This window comes from Struthio camelus, chromosome 4 (genome assembly GCF_040807025.1).
Source record: "Struthio camelus isolate bStrCam1 chromosome 4, bStrCam1.hap1, whole genome shotgun sequence".
In the NCBI taxonomy this organism is placed as follows: Eukaryota; Metazoa; Chordata; class Aves; order Struthioniformes; family Struthionidae; genus Struthio; species Struthio camelus.
In genome coordinates this window covers 35,943,395-35,960,680 of record NC_090945.1, presented here as the reverse complement: position 1 = coordinate 35,960,680, position 17,286 = coordinate 35,943,395, and the positions used below count along the sequence as shown (strand labels likewise).

Here is a 17,286-nt window from a genome sequence, read left to right as displayed (position 1 = left end):
TGACTGCATGTCAGAGTGCACCAGAGCTGTGGCTCCCACACCAGGAATTACATGGATTGAAATGGTCTGAAAGCTGCAAGGGGGTGTAAGTGGGGAGCAGTATAGACTTAATGGATTCTTGAGCAGTTTATATAAAGTTGGCTTAGACTGCTGCACTCTTTTAAATTTTAGGCTCTTGGAACTTACCCTTTGCTGAATCTCTCTCATTCTTCCCTGAGTGCTTATACTGCATATTGTACACCTGTTTTTAGCAGAATTTTTTTTCCTGCAACTGCTGAAATTCACATTTGCACTGAGTGCACTGAAAGTCGCATTCTTTAAGAATGGCATAAATTGCTTAATGGAGCAAAGAATGTCTGTTTTCAGGTTCTTTCTGTTTGGTTTTAATTGCACTCTATGTGAGACTTGTTATGTCGATGTAATACTATGATTTAAAAATGAATGTAAATATCACAGTCCTTGCTATAGAAAACTGAAAGTCTGCATACTGTATAAAGGCCACATAAATAAGATCTGGGGGGTGATGGGTTAGGTAATAATAATGGTTACTCACTCTCCTATGTACACCTTGATTACTTCTTGTAAATTTTGTAAATTTACGTATAAGCACATAGTTATGCACGCTCAACTGTCAGTTTCCCTCTGGAGTTGCGTGCTTTTGTGCATAAGCAGTTAAACGTTATTTTCATGACAAGGGAGAGAGAGTAGTATTTTTAATTACTGCACCAACTCTTTTTCCCAGTGAAGTTAAATGCAAGTTTTCTTCCAAAACCAGGGCCTGCCATATATTGTAAGGGAGTTCTGACAGCACGCAGCCAAGGATTTAGGAGGGAAACAGCGGTTATGTTGGTTGCAGAGCATACCTTTCTTGGTCTATATTTTGTTTAATGTTCTCATTTTCTTTTGGTCTTTGCTATATGAGTTTAGCTCTTCAGCTGGAGAGAGTGGTAGATAGAGCACTGGGTATCATTAATATATGAGCAGTGGAATGAATTTCAGCTGAATAAAAATGAATTCTTTGACTTGCAATTGTGAACATTTCTAGTTTGCCTTGACAATCCTGTCAAGACAAATTTGAACTTTGTCAGCAATTGTGATTGCTGTGGGAGAATTACCAAAACTCTTTGCTGTAGGTATCAGTCAGTGATTTCAGCTCTCATCTGCTATTTGACCAAAATTTTCCATGGCATTCGGCAGGCTGTTATTTGTCGCTCTGACATATAATTGAAGGATATTTTAATTGATTTAAAAATTGAAAACTATGGTTATTTAATACAATATCACTGTGTTACATGTCAATGGCTACGCTTGCCATGAGAATACAGAAAAGAGAGTTGAAAGGACTGGGGTTTTGGAATATTCTGAAAGTATATACGCTATTGATTTTATTTGCTACTTGTACTGACTGTTCAATAGCATTCTTATGTAACGGGAACAGAGGTTTCCTGTTTTGTAATTATAATTTTATAAGGGATTCTTGATTGTAAGCTGTGCGTCTAGTTACTAAAGCCTGTATCTTCACATGTTCAGTAGTACTGTAGTTTGAAAGTCTTAACTTTTTTTGGAGGGTGGGGTGGGATGTTAAACTACTGACTTTCAGCTCTGATGCTGTTTTGTTTTCCCACCCAACTAAACCATTCTTCTGTCATGATCTTCCCAGGCCTGAAATAGAAAATGAAATGATCTGTAAAATTAATGTTTGTGAATCACTCTGAAGCATACGGCACAAATGCATTTGCACGCATGCAGGTTACATGTATACTGAAATATGATATCACATATTGTAGCAATACTGTCTTCCTCTTGCAATAGCAAGTAGGGAGCGTAGAACGTCTTTTTAAGTGGTGGTGATGTTGATTAGTTCAAAGCAGTTCTATGTTTCCATTGCAAAACAAAGCTCTTTTGCCAGAGATAAAATGGAGAGGGGAAGAACCTAAAAGATGAGAGGTCACATCTTCCTACTCTCTCCCTATTTTCAAGTCTTTCTGCTTATCTGGCTTAGTTAGGAGGAAGGAAGGAAGGAAGGAAGGAAAGAAGTATGTGTATTTCTTCCACAATAATAGGTCTAGAAATTAGGCTTTTGAATACTCATTACTGTATTTTTCTTTTGGCCCATACTGTCTCTCCCTCTGCATAAACTACAGCCAAGGAAAAACAGAGTGACAGAAACGTACAAAGAGATGTGGTGGTCAACAATATTGCCACCAACAGGTGAGACTGTACTTTACCTTTGTGCAAATATAAAAGTAAGGATCTTTGCGGATTGTCATGTTGTATAGTAGAAGTGGGAAAGGTGGGGAGTGATGTCCGTGTCTGGTGTTGCTACTTGCCATGTCCCTTGCTAATCACGCGATTTCTGCAAGCAGATAGGAGACCTGGCAGGAACTGTTTCAAGATATTTCACCCTTGAAGAAATTCACAGGTCATACAAATAAGAAGGGAGTCAGGAAATATTTTTAAAACTTTGAATTTCTATCGATGTGTTCATTTAGAAGGTACCTCAAAGGCCTCTACCATCAGCTAGTATTTTTAGACCAAGGAGTTGTTTAGTGTGTGGTTTGCAAGAGGGGCTCCTCAGAGAAAAGGTTCTTTCAGTTTACCTTCGTGTCCTCATGTAGCGGGAAGCATTGTGGTGAGAACTGAGGAGCTACTACTACCTTTGGCCCAATCTCATTTTTCCTTCTGTGCTTTTCCTAGAAGCTGACAGGGGTGAATCATGTATCTGGTTGCCCTATGTTGCCTAGGCAAAACAGGTATATTCTGCTTACTATGACCTTGCCACGGTCCTCAGAAGTTACTATTGTCATCTTATTACATTGTCAAAAGGTAGAAAAGGCCCAGAAAAGGGTCAAGGGAGGAACAGTAAAGGAGAGAGAAGTGGAAAATGCTCTGGCTTTTCCGCTGTTTAGCTTTAGGAAGATGTTTTATTGATGCAGTGGAACCAGGAAGGTGGGAAAGACAAATCTACAAAGTACTCTTAACATTGCGTTAGTGTAGTTTCCCAGCCCTGAGCTGCAAAAGCAGCTTCCCATTTCTTGTAACGAGTAATAATTATATGCATTAAAAAAATCATGAATAGCTTGAATCTCTTAAAATGGCAAAATGTTAGTTAAAATGAAGCTTTCATTATTTCAAATAGTTTTAGACGTCTCAGACAATATTTCAAAATAATGTGACTGTTTGCCTTTTAAAACACCTGTTAATCAGAGATTGTGATAAAGTTGGAGTTCTGCTTCTGGTGTATTATCTGAAACAGATGCTAAGCTGGATACTTTTCAGTAAAGCAGAAAGCACTGTGCCTGACCTTATTAAAGATTATTACCTTTTGATTAATAAGATAGTCTTTAGAAGATTATTTCTTTCCCAGCCTTGCTTTTACAAATATATGTAAAACTCATTGCCCGTTACAAGATATCAAATCTGTTGGGATTAAGAATTCACCATGCTTATGGACCAGAATGCTATTACTTAGTTCTACGTTGTTAACTCATAATAAACAATGCTATTAGATGTCTGTTGCACTTAATTTTCCCTCAGTGTGGCTTATGAAATTTAGATTGTTCTGCAGACTATTCTACCTCTATTTTCGGTTTGTATGTGGAATTACAATATAGCATACAGTGGTCCCATTGTGCTGATATGCTTTCAGCGTACATACTAGTTTTGTCTTGTTGGTTGTGGGGGCAAAAGGGAGTTGGAAGGAAAAATGTCCTTCCTCCCGACCTTAGATTCTTTCAGCTCAAGCAATAGTTATACATGTTGTCTTTAGAAGTCTGTGGGATTGCTTTTATGAGTAAAGGTTTGCCATACTGGGGCTTTTATTTGACAAGTTGGAAAATAGCCTTTGTTCCCATGGTAACCTTTTTTGTGCTTTGGTGCATTTTTCCCCTATGGTTTCATGGTTGCTCTGGAGGTTTTTCTATTGTGGTGTTTTAATCCCCATTAGACTAGGATGGCAGTTCAGTTTACTTTTTGCTATTGTGAAGTATTTAAAAAAATTTTTTTATTTGAATACAGAACTTCTTCTATTGCTTGGTTAGGGCATTAATGGTGTGGTGGCTTTGTGTGAAAGCATATCATGCACTTGGAAGACAAAGAGTTTGTAATAAATGATTAAGTACAATTAGATCAAACTGCTTTTGTTTTAAACTGATATTTGCCATGTAGGTAATCTTCTAGGACACATGCGATGAACCTTTGGCAGACATGCCAAAGAGATGTCTTGGCGACAGAACAACTCTTCTTTAGGTTGAAAGCGATCAATACTCTGGCCTTTTAATGTCATTACAGGTTGCTGTACAAAGGCTTTCATATAATAAGGGTTTCAAGCAAAAGAAGTGCCATATTTGTAGGAATTGTTTGGTTAGACTCTGAAGGAAGAACATGAAAAAGCAGTGAATTTTATTTTTGAAAAGGAGAGGCTTGCTTTTAAGAGATGTTCTTACTATGGGTATCATCTCTTTCTTTGGTTTCTGAGCATGTTTTTCTTCATTCTTGCTTATTGAATTTTTCTTTGTGTTGAGAGACCACAACAATAGAGCAAAACAGTCATGCAGTCTTGTCTTGCCTGTAATTCCTTATGGTAATGATTTCCCAGTGGTGCCAGCACCAGCAGGTGAAACTCACTGGAATCATTGCGTTTTATGCAGGTTTAAAGTATTGCTGACCAAGAAAGCAGCAGAAGATCACCAAGTAAACGCTACTGTGCTCTCATAAAAGACTGAACAGAGTGCATGATTAGTTTAAATATTTTTCAGTGGTGAAAGGTGAGATGGTGCTATGAAAAATGGGATTTCCAAACCTGTGTCACTTTTCTGTTAGTCTTTTCCATTAGTCACAATGGGTGAGAGGGTACAGGAAAAGAAAGAGTTAAATGAATCCCCTTACTTTCAATAATTAACTAGACCGTTTCCAGATAACTGTTCCTGCCTTATCTTGCTATGCAGTACAGTGCAATTTATGATCAACAGAACAAATACTAACATTGCAGGCATTCAGACTGCACTAATTCTATAAATGGACCAAATATTAAAAGTCAGAACGAATGTCCTTTTTAGGGTTCCTGTTGTTCTGTGGCACGTTAGGAGTTTTGCTCCTAACAGTAAATTCCCTGTCTAGGTTTATCGTTCCATTTGAACAGATAACTGTATGTATGAAAAAACAGCAGAACAAGTAAATTTTTATTTCCCCGGGGAGTTGGATCTTGTTACATTGTGACAGTAGTTAGAGGAAAAGTGCATGTTAGGAGAATATTTGGAGCACGTTATGCTTCAGGATGTCTCTGGTCAGTAGATCAATGGGTAAAAGGTTGATTTATTTCCCTAGGAGATAAGTGCTGCTCAGTTTCAATCTGCCAGAACACACATTTATTTACAATTAAGTTTATATTTTTCTGTCGTCAACAGATTATTTTAAGATAAAATTTAGATAGCTAACTATAATTGCTACCAAAAGGTTTCAGTAGAGACGGGTGAAGGAAAAGTCAAGGCTTAGAGCCGGACTAAGCAAAATGCTGAGTCCTGTCAACATCCACTAACGTGCATGGAAATTGGAGGAGCTTAGTACGCTAGCTTCGTTTTGTAAAATCAACATATGCCTTAAGGTTAATCTAAATACAGGAGCCTATTCACTGGTGACTGTAGCACAACAGTTTCAATCTGTAGAATAAATACTGTAATTTAAATACTTTTTTAAAACCTCAAGTGAATCTTTCTAGGTTTAGGGGGGGGGTGGAAAAAGGGCAGAGCCTTTTCTGTTACGAGTGTTCATTAGAGATCATTGATTAACATAATTAAGATCTAGGTATGAAAGTGGGATATATGACTTGTAGGCATGGCTAAATAAAGTAACTAAATGTGACAGCTGGAGTTGCTGAGGAAAGAAACCATATGATTTCATAGTTTGCTCTCTCTTAACTGACTCTGCTTTCCTCTGATTTCTGTGTTGCATCTTAGTAAGCGTTTCTTAAAAGAAAACAGTATAAATACTAGATAAATTTTGTAAGCTATATTTTTGTAATAGGGTTGCAGTATTTGAAGTTCAAACAACAGAAAATTTTCTGTCTTGCGAAAGAATCTGTGTTTTGAAAAAGAATCTGATTAAAAAAAAAAAAAAGCTTGAGACTGTTAAATTAAATGTAGTATAAAAACTGCTGTGCTTTTTTTTTCACTTTCTTAAAAAGGAGACCTTCAAAGTTATAGATGGTAAAAGAAGTTCTCTCTGGTGAGCTCCTGGTCCATTTTTAAATTACATCCGGCAGCAGTGATTGCGTGAGTTCTTCAGCATTACCTAAAACAAAACAAACAAAAAAACCCCATCCAATTAAGAGCTTTGAGATTCTGAAGTTTGGGATGCTTCAAAAATAACTGCTTTGTAGGGCAAGAAGATGCCAGTTTCTGGGTGGTTGTTCTTCCTTAATTGAATTTCCTGAATACTTCACTGGAATGGAAAAATACACTTTTAATGGACGTTTTTGTTATCTTTTATTCTAGTAGATGGAAAACACTCAAAAAAAAAAAAAAAATCTTTCCCTAACCCCTCATATTCCTTATGGACTGATACAGTACTGCAGATGTCGGAGTAAACATGCACTACTTCAAGTGTTATGCTTGGTGCCTCGTATCACTGAAATATACACTTAGCTTCCCTAAAACATCCGGAGCTTGTTACTCAGGATGACTTCTGAACCTTAAAAATCTTCTTATTTATTTATTTATTTGTTTTTAAGGCTTAACTGTTGCATAAGGGTTGCTAGCAGCCACGTGGGTCCTGTTGTTTTATCCAAGGTAGCATAACCATTTCTGTAACGTCAATCTCCTCCTTCATAAGAGTAGGATAAGGCCCAGAGAAATTCAGTCAGCAGAATTTGCAGCTAGGTGGTTGGGCAATTTGTGTGCCTTGCTACCAAAGTTAGAGGGTAAGTGTTGCTGTATGTGCATGCAGGGGTTTTGTTGCTGAGGCTTAGGGGTTTGTTTGGTTTCTGTGTTCCTCCTTTAACTCGGCATTCACAGAAGTGCCACGTGAGTGCCTTCTCTTCCTAAAATCTGATCGTTTCATCTCTGTTTTTACTTCTCTATGCTTTCTTGGTCTGCTGACAAGAAGATTGGTTTATACAGTCTGACATTTAAGAAATACCATTTTCCAGTCTGCTAATCTGCTTTTTGTGAGTAGTTATAGAAGAGAACCAGGGTACATTCCCGCAGTGAAACTTTCTAAGAAAATTGGGCTACACACGACGAAACTGGTATTAGGAAACGGTAAATGCCACTGATCGAGGTTGAGACAAAGATCTCCCTTTAGTGGTCAAATAATCTATTGGACAACTTATTTTGACCAGTATAACATTTCCTAAATGACTACCAGAATTGTCCTAGGCGGTGAAGTTATGTCTGTGTAGACTTGCACAGAAGTAATTGAAGGAATGTGAAGAGGAGATGCTTACGCTGTGACCTTGGCTGGCTGAGTAAATGACGGGTTTAAAAAAGATCCTAGGAGAGTTGCTCAGTGAAGCAGCGAGTCGAAGGACGTGCCTCAGAACACAGTGTTAGCTCTAGGAACCACAAAAAGTTCAGGGAAAGATTTGGAAGGGGAAAACAATACTCTTTCCAGTGTAGAGTTAACTTTGCTTTTGGTCTCTTGTGTGCGAGCAGTGCGTGTGGCCGTGCTGCGGGGGTGAGCTCAGTGCTCCCAGGCACCCCAGGGCACCCCTCACCTGCAGGCTTCCCTTGGGTGCCCGAGCGGGACTCGGGCTCTGGCCGCATGCTCAGCCAGCCTGACCAGGTCACAGGTTTTGAAGTACCACTGAAATCCGGTACACTGTTGTTGCTTTGGACCGCAGGAGGGATATGTGCATGTGTTTCAGAGTCACCTGGGACATGGTCAGGTGCCAGCTGTCAGTAGAAGAGCTCTGTCTGTGAGCCGGGGCTTTCCCGTGAAGCTGGTCTGGAGTTTACAGCTATTAAGAAATGAGATGATAGGCCAGAAAAAAAGATGCTGGCAGGCTTGTGCATCCTGCATCTGCTGATTCTTCTTCCTCTTAAACCTTTTTGATTTTGGTAAAAATACGATGCTGATCTTGAGTTCTTTTTGTTTTTGTTTTTATTTTATTCAGGTATACACAGGTACCTTCTACTTATTTTATAACCAGAAAATTTCTTTATCAAAAAGAAAAGTCAACGTATGTGGAATTAAACGAGACTCATTTAGATCTAATGATAGTAACAGCACTTGGAACAAATTAGTTTGGGGTTCATATTGTGGCTCCTGCCTCTTGGGAATGCTGTGTTTTATCATCAGACAGGAGAGGTTTGTTTAAACTTTGCTTCTGTATGACATCTGGTTTCAAAAGGATAATAACATATAATCAGCTTTTAAAATGCTGGATTATCCATGGTTTTATTGACTCTTCTTTACAGAATCTGTTATTTCTAATTAATTCTCCATATAACTATTATTAAAGCCAACTTGCAAAGACATAAATGAGCTCGATGGCAATGGCTAGTCAAGGTCAGTAATTAACTGCTAGCATTTGCACTGTTGAAGATAATAAATCGGGGCTTATTCTTAAGCACATACCCTACAACGTGACAAATGCTGGTGGAGCCATCTAAGCAGCCGTTTTACAAATCATTTAGAATATCCATTAGGCATCATTAAACTGTGCCCTTGGCTGTAAAATTGTTGTGAAAAAACGTGTCTATTCTGTTGAATTTCTTGTACTTGAGTCCTGCAGTATTTTTTTTTAGATTGGAAATACAGTGATAGAGGTGTGAAATTAATAAAACCTAATCAAAGTATAGAAACCACTGGTATCTAAAAACAGTGATGAGTAGCCAGCAGATGAGCTATGGCACCATATCACCTTTGTTGTGTTTTCAGTTAGCAATTTATAATAAGGGTAGATTGCTACTCACAAGAAATTTTCTAGATTAGTAGTAGTCTGTTGCCTAAAAGTTTAGGAATAGTGTTGGAAGAAACAATTTCCATTTTTACTTGAATGTTACCTGATGCTGGCTTATCAGTCCTTTTTTTTTTTTTTTTTTTTTTTTCTTGGTAAAGTACGTGTTAATTATCTTGCTTATATTGGGGGTTGGAAATTTTTGTGATTTTTTAAGCCTGATAAACATATGTACTGTCCTCACATACCATATGTAAGACACATGCAGTTCTTTCCTTCTAACCAAGTGAATACAGCTCTGCCTTGATGCCCCAATTTTGACGTTGCAAACGTTTTACTAGTGAGCACTGAGAGGAATTTTCAGACTGCAAACTATTGTAAAATTTCCCGTATACTTGTAAAGTGCTGAATTTGTAAGAGTGAAGACAGGTGAGCTCTCAGCTCTGTGTTCAGTGGGTTTTGACAAGAATAAACTTCATCTGATGCTCTTTTGATGAATGGGTCTCTGAACTAAGAACTAGGTAGCTCTGCACAAACATGTTCCCTGTTTTTATTATGGGTAGCTCAATTTGCTGTCTTGAAACTGTTAAGTGTCTGAGCAATACTTTCAGTCATTAATTTGGACTTGGGCAAATGTATAATAGCAGTATTTTCACTTGGTCTGAAGAGTAAAAGACTCGGTCCTGCTGTACCCTATAGATGTCATAAGATTTAGGGTGCCATTCAGATATGTATTTGGCAGCAGCCTGATTGCTGTCCAAGAAATCGATTACAAAATTCTCGATCTTTGTTTATAATATTAGGTCTTATTTGGACCAACTGTTGTATTTTTCGAAAGAGAGAATGATGTATTGCATAACTAAACTTTTCATCTGGATGCTAAGAGTCAAACTGAACTACGAAGAGAGAATTAGAATTAAATTAAGGTATATACTTGTTATATTCATAAGAAAAATGTCTAGTTTTTATTTATTAAGTGTTCCCTGGCTGTAGCTTTCCTTGAATTCTAATTTACTGTAGGATTACATAATTACAATATATGGGATTTTTCTAAGGAAAACAAATTAAAAAGGAAATATTTAAGTAGGATAGAGCATGCGTGAAAAGCATTTTCAAAGTAGGGGTATTTTAGTGGAGTGTATAGAGCTACACTGAATAACTAATTGATTGATTTAATAAAAGTGATGAATAAACCTGTTTGTGTCATAAAAGCTGAATATCTGGCCCTGAATTGAAGGCAGGAGGATAGTTTCTTCACCAGTCAGGTCTTGATGCAAATCTCATGCAAGTTGCTGTGGGCAAGTTGCTAAGAAAAGAAAGACAAGGTGAATATAAAAGGGATTTAGGAGGAAAAGGTGTAACGCTCTGTGCATCCCTTATTCAGAAAAGAATAGCTTCCATAGAGAGAATGACTAAATTTGAGATTTAGCAATATGATTTGAACATAATTTAAAAACTCAGTATTTCATTGTTTTCATGAATGTACAAATACCGTTTTACCTGCTGTATGTATTAATATGACTGCATTTTAAATTGGAAAATATTTTGGTCTAGCATGGGTGAAAGTGAACGTAAGAAATTAATAAAAAACAAACAAGCAAGGTGCTGTTTGTTAGTATGCAGTCATAATTCAAGTTGGCAAAAGTTGGAGGAGATTTAAGTACCAACAACTAGTTTCAAAGCTTCTTTGCAATAAAGTGGGAATTGCTCCGTGCTGGATATTCCTTTTCGAAATAAAAATGCCTCATCTGTATTTTAACCTGTTCCACTTTTGAACTGATTAAAAGGATATGTGGAAGTAAATTGCATTTTATTCCAGAATATTAAGCGTCCAACTGTGATTCTATTGCTGAATAGTTGAATATATGCTTTATATTCAAACTGTACCTGTATCTCTCAGCTGTATTCTAGCCCTTCATCTAGACAAGTGCTGTATAGAAAATGCTATAGATAATGTCCTGGGTAGACATTTAACAACAGTCATGGATCAGTTGTTGTCTCAATTTGCAGAGTTTTTTTAACCTAATACTTCTAAAGAACTTTATAGCTTAAATTTCAAAAAAAAAAAAAAAAAAAAAAAACTCCCTCCCCTTCTGCAAATCTTGCATGACAATTTATTTTCAACTAAAAATAGTAAATATACACACACATATATACACACACACACATACATACATGTGTATATATTTATTCTAAAATGCTACTGTGATATCCTGGAACCCTCCATTTTTCCACAGGAAGAGCTCTCTCACTGTATTACCTTTCTCTGGATATAACAAGAGAAAAAAATACATGGACTTTTTCAGGGTAGAAGGATTATGCGTTATATGGGTAGGAAAATTTTTGCTGGTTTTAGGAAGAAATGGGAACATGCAGCATCAAAATTATAAATGCCTCAAGGCATGGTGGTGGTATGTCAGAATTGAAATGTTTAATTTTTCAGACAAAATATTGCAGTTTGCAGTGAAAAAGCAAAAAAAAAAAAATCCTCTTGAAGGATTTAGCTTTCCAAGCTATTGACATTTTCTCAAGAAAGCAGACGCCTTGCGAAGAATTTTGCTTAATGAGAGGCTTTTTTCACACAATAAGAACTGTGTTGAAGGGGGGAAGGGTTTTTTTTACCCGTGTCCCATTCTTAGCCTAAACAAATCAAACTGTAAAGCTAAAATACAACACTGAATAAGTAGTTCTGATAAATCCTGAGGTACCTACCTTTCCTAACAGAGGAGTTAAAACAGTGTGCCTAGCTATGACTGGCTTGAGCAAATACAACTTTTTAAGCACCTATTTGGTGAGGCTTTCCTTTGTCTCTCTCACAGATGAGCTAATGCCATCAGCTAGCAATTATTAAGTAGCGTTATGTTATGTAATCAGAGTATAAGTAGCATAAGGAATAAAACTAGTAAATCTAACAGACTAGAGAGCAGACGAGAAGTACTATTTTGAATGTTTTGATTAGTATGTGAATGTTGTCTTTTAAAAACCATTTACTTTGGATGTTACAGTAAAGCTGCAAGCCAGGAGACCTGTGGTCCTTGATCTAGAGTGACATTTCTTTTGTGCCTCTGGATAAATCATTTGACCTCTGTATAGCTCTTTAAAGGAAAGTATAGAATGAAAAAAGGCAGAGGGTGCATCCTTGAAATTTCCTAAGCAAGCTGGTTATCTTATGTTTGAATTAAGACTACCTGTGAACTTTGTTTTCCCAATGACTGACTGACAGACAAGTACTCTGTGACCTGCAATTTGAACTATCAAATTATTTCACTATTGGTGTAAAGTTTTTCAGGGTTGTTTTTGTAATTGTTTGACAGCATTCAAAGTGATAATATCTGAAGAAATGCAAGAGCTCGTGTTTGCTGGGAGAAGAAAGACTGTATTGAAGCAAAGATTCTCCCCAGCCTTTCCGAGGCGTGGGAGGGATCCAAAGCTTTCTTCTCCTTTAATCTGGCACTTTACTCAGAGCATGCAGATTTTGTTAGGGTGGCGTTTCCATTTCCCCAGGGAAGGAGGGAGGGAGGAGACTCACTCCATCATGAAACGTGAGTGAATTCTTTTTGAAGAGCACTGTCTATTAGAGCTGCTAATGGAAAATATTTCCTAAAGATATCTTCCGAAAGTTATGGTTAAAAGCCCAACAGTGAAAACACCCCATGTTTTAGCAATGTGGTACATTGCTGAAGCTGGGTTTGCAAGATGCATCAGTCTGTAAAACTTCAGAATGTTTTCCAGACCTCTGGTCCTTCTTTTCTGGCACCTATGGTACTGCAGAAAGATATTATGTGCTTGTAGAACATAAAAATGCTTCAAAGCTACTTCAGAACGTAAGCTGTTCAATTACAGAAATATTAGATACAAGCTCAAGGACCATTGTAGTAAGCCAGGATGCAAACAAGAGAGTGCCTACCACCTCACTGCACTACTCCATAAAATTGTCTTAGCAATTTTATTATGGATATACTTTAACTATAAAAGCGTGAAAAAAACCAAGCAAACAAAGCAGAAGTAAAAGAAAATTTGTAGTTATGTGGTCACTGACAGAATGGTTTGTTTTTGTTCTTTATTTCCAATTTTAATCATCTGCCCCTGTGGTAACTTCTCACATTAACATTGTTTTAAAATATCCATAATCTATCAGACTGATCTGCTAATTAAAGCAACTCGTGTATTCAACCAGGCACTGCCAGAAAGAGTTGTGCTTTCCTAATTGGTAGGTACTCTGAGCAATATACCTGTTGTAAATTCTTAACTAACTTTGCATTATGGCCAGTGTGATTTGAAATATTTGTAACTGTTTTGTGTTTTTGTTTTTTTTTCCCCCTCTAGCTCTTCATTGAGAAGTGTATCAACTGGATCTTCAAGACCTTCCAAAGTCTGTTTGGTGTGTGGAGATGAGGCATCTGGATGTCATTATGGGGTAGTAACATGTGGCAGCTGTAAGGTTTTCTTCAAGAGAGCAGTAGAAGGTAAAAAAAAACAAAAAACAAAAAAACCCCACAGAACTCACCACCAGCAACAAAAATAAGACAAAAGATGTGCATAGAGTTTTTTTTATATGTAGATGCACGCACACACACACTCTCACTCACTCACTCACATTTTCCTGTAGATTTTCTCCAGTTGATAAAATTCTGTGTCATTAACATGAAAAAAGAGTATATGTTGAATAGACTCTAATTACTTGTGGTATTATGAATGTACAATATGCCGTGACGTTTTCTAGTGTACACTATTTTTAAAGAATGTATTGTTTCACTTTATGCCACTGCTTAATCCAGATTCTGCTCCTTCACCCCCAGTCTGTGACTTTTTAAATTTCTATTGGGCATGAATACAATGGATGTAAGCATACTCTTGCCTCTGCTATACCAGAGGGTGAATAGGGATGTCTCTTCATGCTTTGACAGCCTTCTATGGCAGTACGATTTGCTCAGGTCAGTTATCTACCTGTGGATATCGCTGGTGCTTTGGATTCATTTGTGCATCTGTTCATCTTTTGGCAAAAGAGAAGTGGCTTTTTGGTACTGCAGAGGTTTGGTAAGGAAAGAGGAGTTGGTCATCATGCATTTCTTAGAGATCGTGATGCTCTACTCCTTCATTAAGGAGTAGGAATTTGTATTTTAATAGCTTTGTCATCACACAAATGCTTAGTTTTGGCATAGCTAGTCTTTTCTGGGTGCTTTGATGAAGAGAAATCAGTTAAGATTACTTAGAGTCATGCAGAAGATCTGGTGGGGTTTGCCTCTCTGTGACGTGGCATATTAAGGTAAAATAAAATGTTTTACGTTTACAAATTTTGTAAGCAACTTCTTCAGCTGATGAAAATAGGTGTTTTAATAAGTGATTAAGAGTTCCTGATACGTGAAGAGTAAAAATACTCTTTACATAAATACTGTATGGCTTTTTGACATCATTGCTGAGGAGATGTTCTTATAAACCACTGATGAAGCAAACTTTTCATTTATTTTGATGAAGAAAAAACCTAGAAGGAAGAAAATAGGTTCTTAACATGGTGCCCAGCTTATGCCCTTGGAAGAGAAATGCAGTGTGTGATGTGATTAATTTCTTCGGTGGCCTTTAAATCTGCTACTGATAGCAAGAAGGATTTATCCCTCTGTTAAGTAGACCTGGAGGACCCGGAGATGCACCACGTCAAGTCCTCATGTAATAGCTATCCGTTTATGCTCTAAAAGTGTCAAACTAATTGAAAGAAACTTCCCAAGGTTATAAGGATATGGAAAAGATTCCACCCTTCTGAAAGCATTTTCTCTTACTGTTGTGCAGTAGCTAACCTTGGTGCTCTCGTTCCCTAACTTGTGGCTTAAATTTTTAGCGACTTAATGTACTACGGGAGCTGGAAAACTTGACTTAATTTTACTGATTTCCGCCTTGTGCCCCCACCCCAAATCTTGATGGGTGGACATTAGGACAGAGAGGTCTAAGTTGGTCTTGGATATAAAATATGAACGATGAGGGATTCTTTTGGTTGATTGGTTTGTTTGTTTTTTAACGTACTCGCATGCCACTACTGTGTGAGGTGATAGCACATTTTGTTAGATTTCTCCTTCCTTCCCAGTCTTAAGTCGCTGTAATTTCAAGGTACTGTGTCCCTACATTTGCCTTCTTTGTCATTTTTGATGTCCCTTCTGAGATAATTTGATAGATACCCATATCCTACTTTACAGAAATTTATGAAATTTGTTATGAAATTTATTTTGGAGGATTCCCTTTAGATGATAAAGACTAAGATTAGGTTTTGAGATCTCAGAATCCAAAATTATTAAGTGAGGATTACTCTGTAATCAGACATAAAAGCATGTTTAAAAATGTAGTTGTTATCAGTAGTTACTGAAAGTTTACCAGCTAGGAAAAAAACTCTAACCCCCCCCCCCCCCAAAAAAAAAAAAAAAACTGTTTTCCCTTTTTCCCTAATGATTGAAGACTGAAGTAGTGTAAAATGTATTTTTAGAATTACTGGATTCATATATGGGTTCCAGCCTGTGATATATGAACACTGCCTAGACAGCTGCTTAATATACACATGACTGTGAGTTCTTGATGCTTGCTACCAGTTGTGGTGGTGTTGGGCAAATAGTGCCAGTTTGGCAAGTTTTCTGTATTTTTATATATGTTTCAATATATGTTTCAGATAAAATTATTTGGAAATGTTTCTTTTTGATGACTTTTTCAGTGTTGGTAGAATACAACCATATACTGATATATTTCAGTAAAATTTTGAATTTCAGCTTCAGTCTTCCTGTGTTATTTGTCATCTTTTTTAAAGGTTCTTGCGGGATTCCACAAGTCATAAAGTTGAGCATAAAAGTAAGCTGTAGAATATTAGCAAGGAAAAGTTAAAGGAATGAAGAAATCATACTCTTTCAAAAGTGGTCTCCACCTTCAGTTTTTATCAAAATGATAGCTAAATTCTGTGCTACTTTGAACAGAGTAACTCTCCTCCCTGAAGGGGAGGAGGCTTTTTGTTCATCAGTTTCTGCTGGGTTAAATGAAAGTTTTATTTAGTTTAGTTTAAAAAAACATATACTCGTAGTCCTTCAAAAGATTCAGTGGGATGGAAGTCATGGGAGAGAGCAGCTGGTGTTCAGGTGGAAGAACAAGGCAGTGGAGACAAATGGTGTCAAAAAGCATGGATACAAACAGAAATAAGCAAGATCTGGAGAAAGGGAGTGTTACATGCCGCCTAGTTGTTCTGCTCTCAGCTAGAATCGCTAACCTGTTGCAAGTCCACCTTGAATAGCTTTTGTGTGCTAATTGCTTTGTGTTCCTCTGAAAATACCATACCATTTCCTCTGAAATACCATAAAACAGCCAGATTATAACAGGAAAGGACAATTGCATTGAAACTTCAAAACAAAAAACCCACAACAACAAATTGATTAAAGCTTGTATTTTCAATTTCCAAATCTGGGAATCTTGTTCTCAGTGGATCTTACTTTTCAGGACTTGCACAAAATGTAATGATTTTAAGAGGAGATATTTAGACAAAAAAGTATTAAAATAGGTTTATTGCTGACAGTTTTAAGTAATTCAGACAATTCATTGCAGGGATGTAAATTATGGAAGTGCAAAATTTTGGTATCAAATAAGCTTGAACTTTTTGCCAAAGTGACTGGATGAACAGGAGTCTGGTATGAAGAAATGTGACTGTGTCATTAAAATAAATGCAATCTGCCTTGCGAATACTAAAGTCCTTTAACCGCATAACTGTTGATAAATGCACAGTGTAAGAGTTAAGAGACATTTTGATGCATAAATTTAGATTCCCAAGGTTTATAATCTTTTTCCCCCTAGAATAATAATCTTGTATGACTTTCTGAATTACAAACATGGTACATCATAAAATTACTTCCACTTAGTTTATGTTAGAAAGTGGAGTCATATGTTCAAAAGGTACTATGCTATGAGGGGACCTAAAGCACCTGGTCAGTCTTACTTTCTCTATTTGCACTGAACTAGCTTTCTCTAAGGAGAGTAAAGGCTTGAAGTCAGCAATTACAGCTGTTCCTGTGTGCTTTGCATTTTTGTTCTTCATTTGTTCAGGTTCCAGAGAAGCATGAAGTAGTCTGTCCTAAATCAAAATGATATTGTTTTAAATCTCTGAAGTTAATCTTTTACTCTTCTTTTGACTTGAATGTAAGAAAAGAGGAAGACATATTTTCGTCTCCAAACGGCGCTAAAGGCTACAGCAAAAATGACCATTGTCTTCCAGTTGTTTTGAATATTTGCTGGATGATTTCTGGCTACCTAAAATGGAGGTATTAACAGGTTATGTCATATTAGTTATAGTGAAGTTTGTCCTTATTTTCTTTAAATAGAAAGAAGTAGCGTTCAATAAACTTCAGATTTTGTTGTTGATTTCTTCTCCAAAG

At 37.0% G+C, this 17,286-nt stretch overlaps 1 protein-coding gene across 8 annotated transcripts in view; it reads left to right on the top strand.

Annotated features, from left to right (window-relative positions):
* The window catches only part of NR3C2 (nuclear receptor subfamily 3 group C member 2), a 225,010-nt gene that overhangs the window by 112,968 nt on the left and 94,756 nt on the right, over positions 1 to 17,286 (top strand). For all 8 annotated transcript variants that reach the window (XM_068942249.1, XM_068942248.1, XM_068942250.1 and 5 more), the window contains one exon: positions 13,223 to 13,362. In XM_068942249.1, coding sequence (XP_068798350.1) covers positions 13,223 to 13,362 — 140 coding nt within the window. The remainder of the gene's footprint in view (positions 1 to 13,222; positions 13,363 to 17,286) is intronic.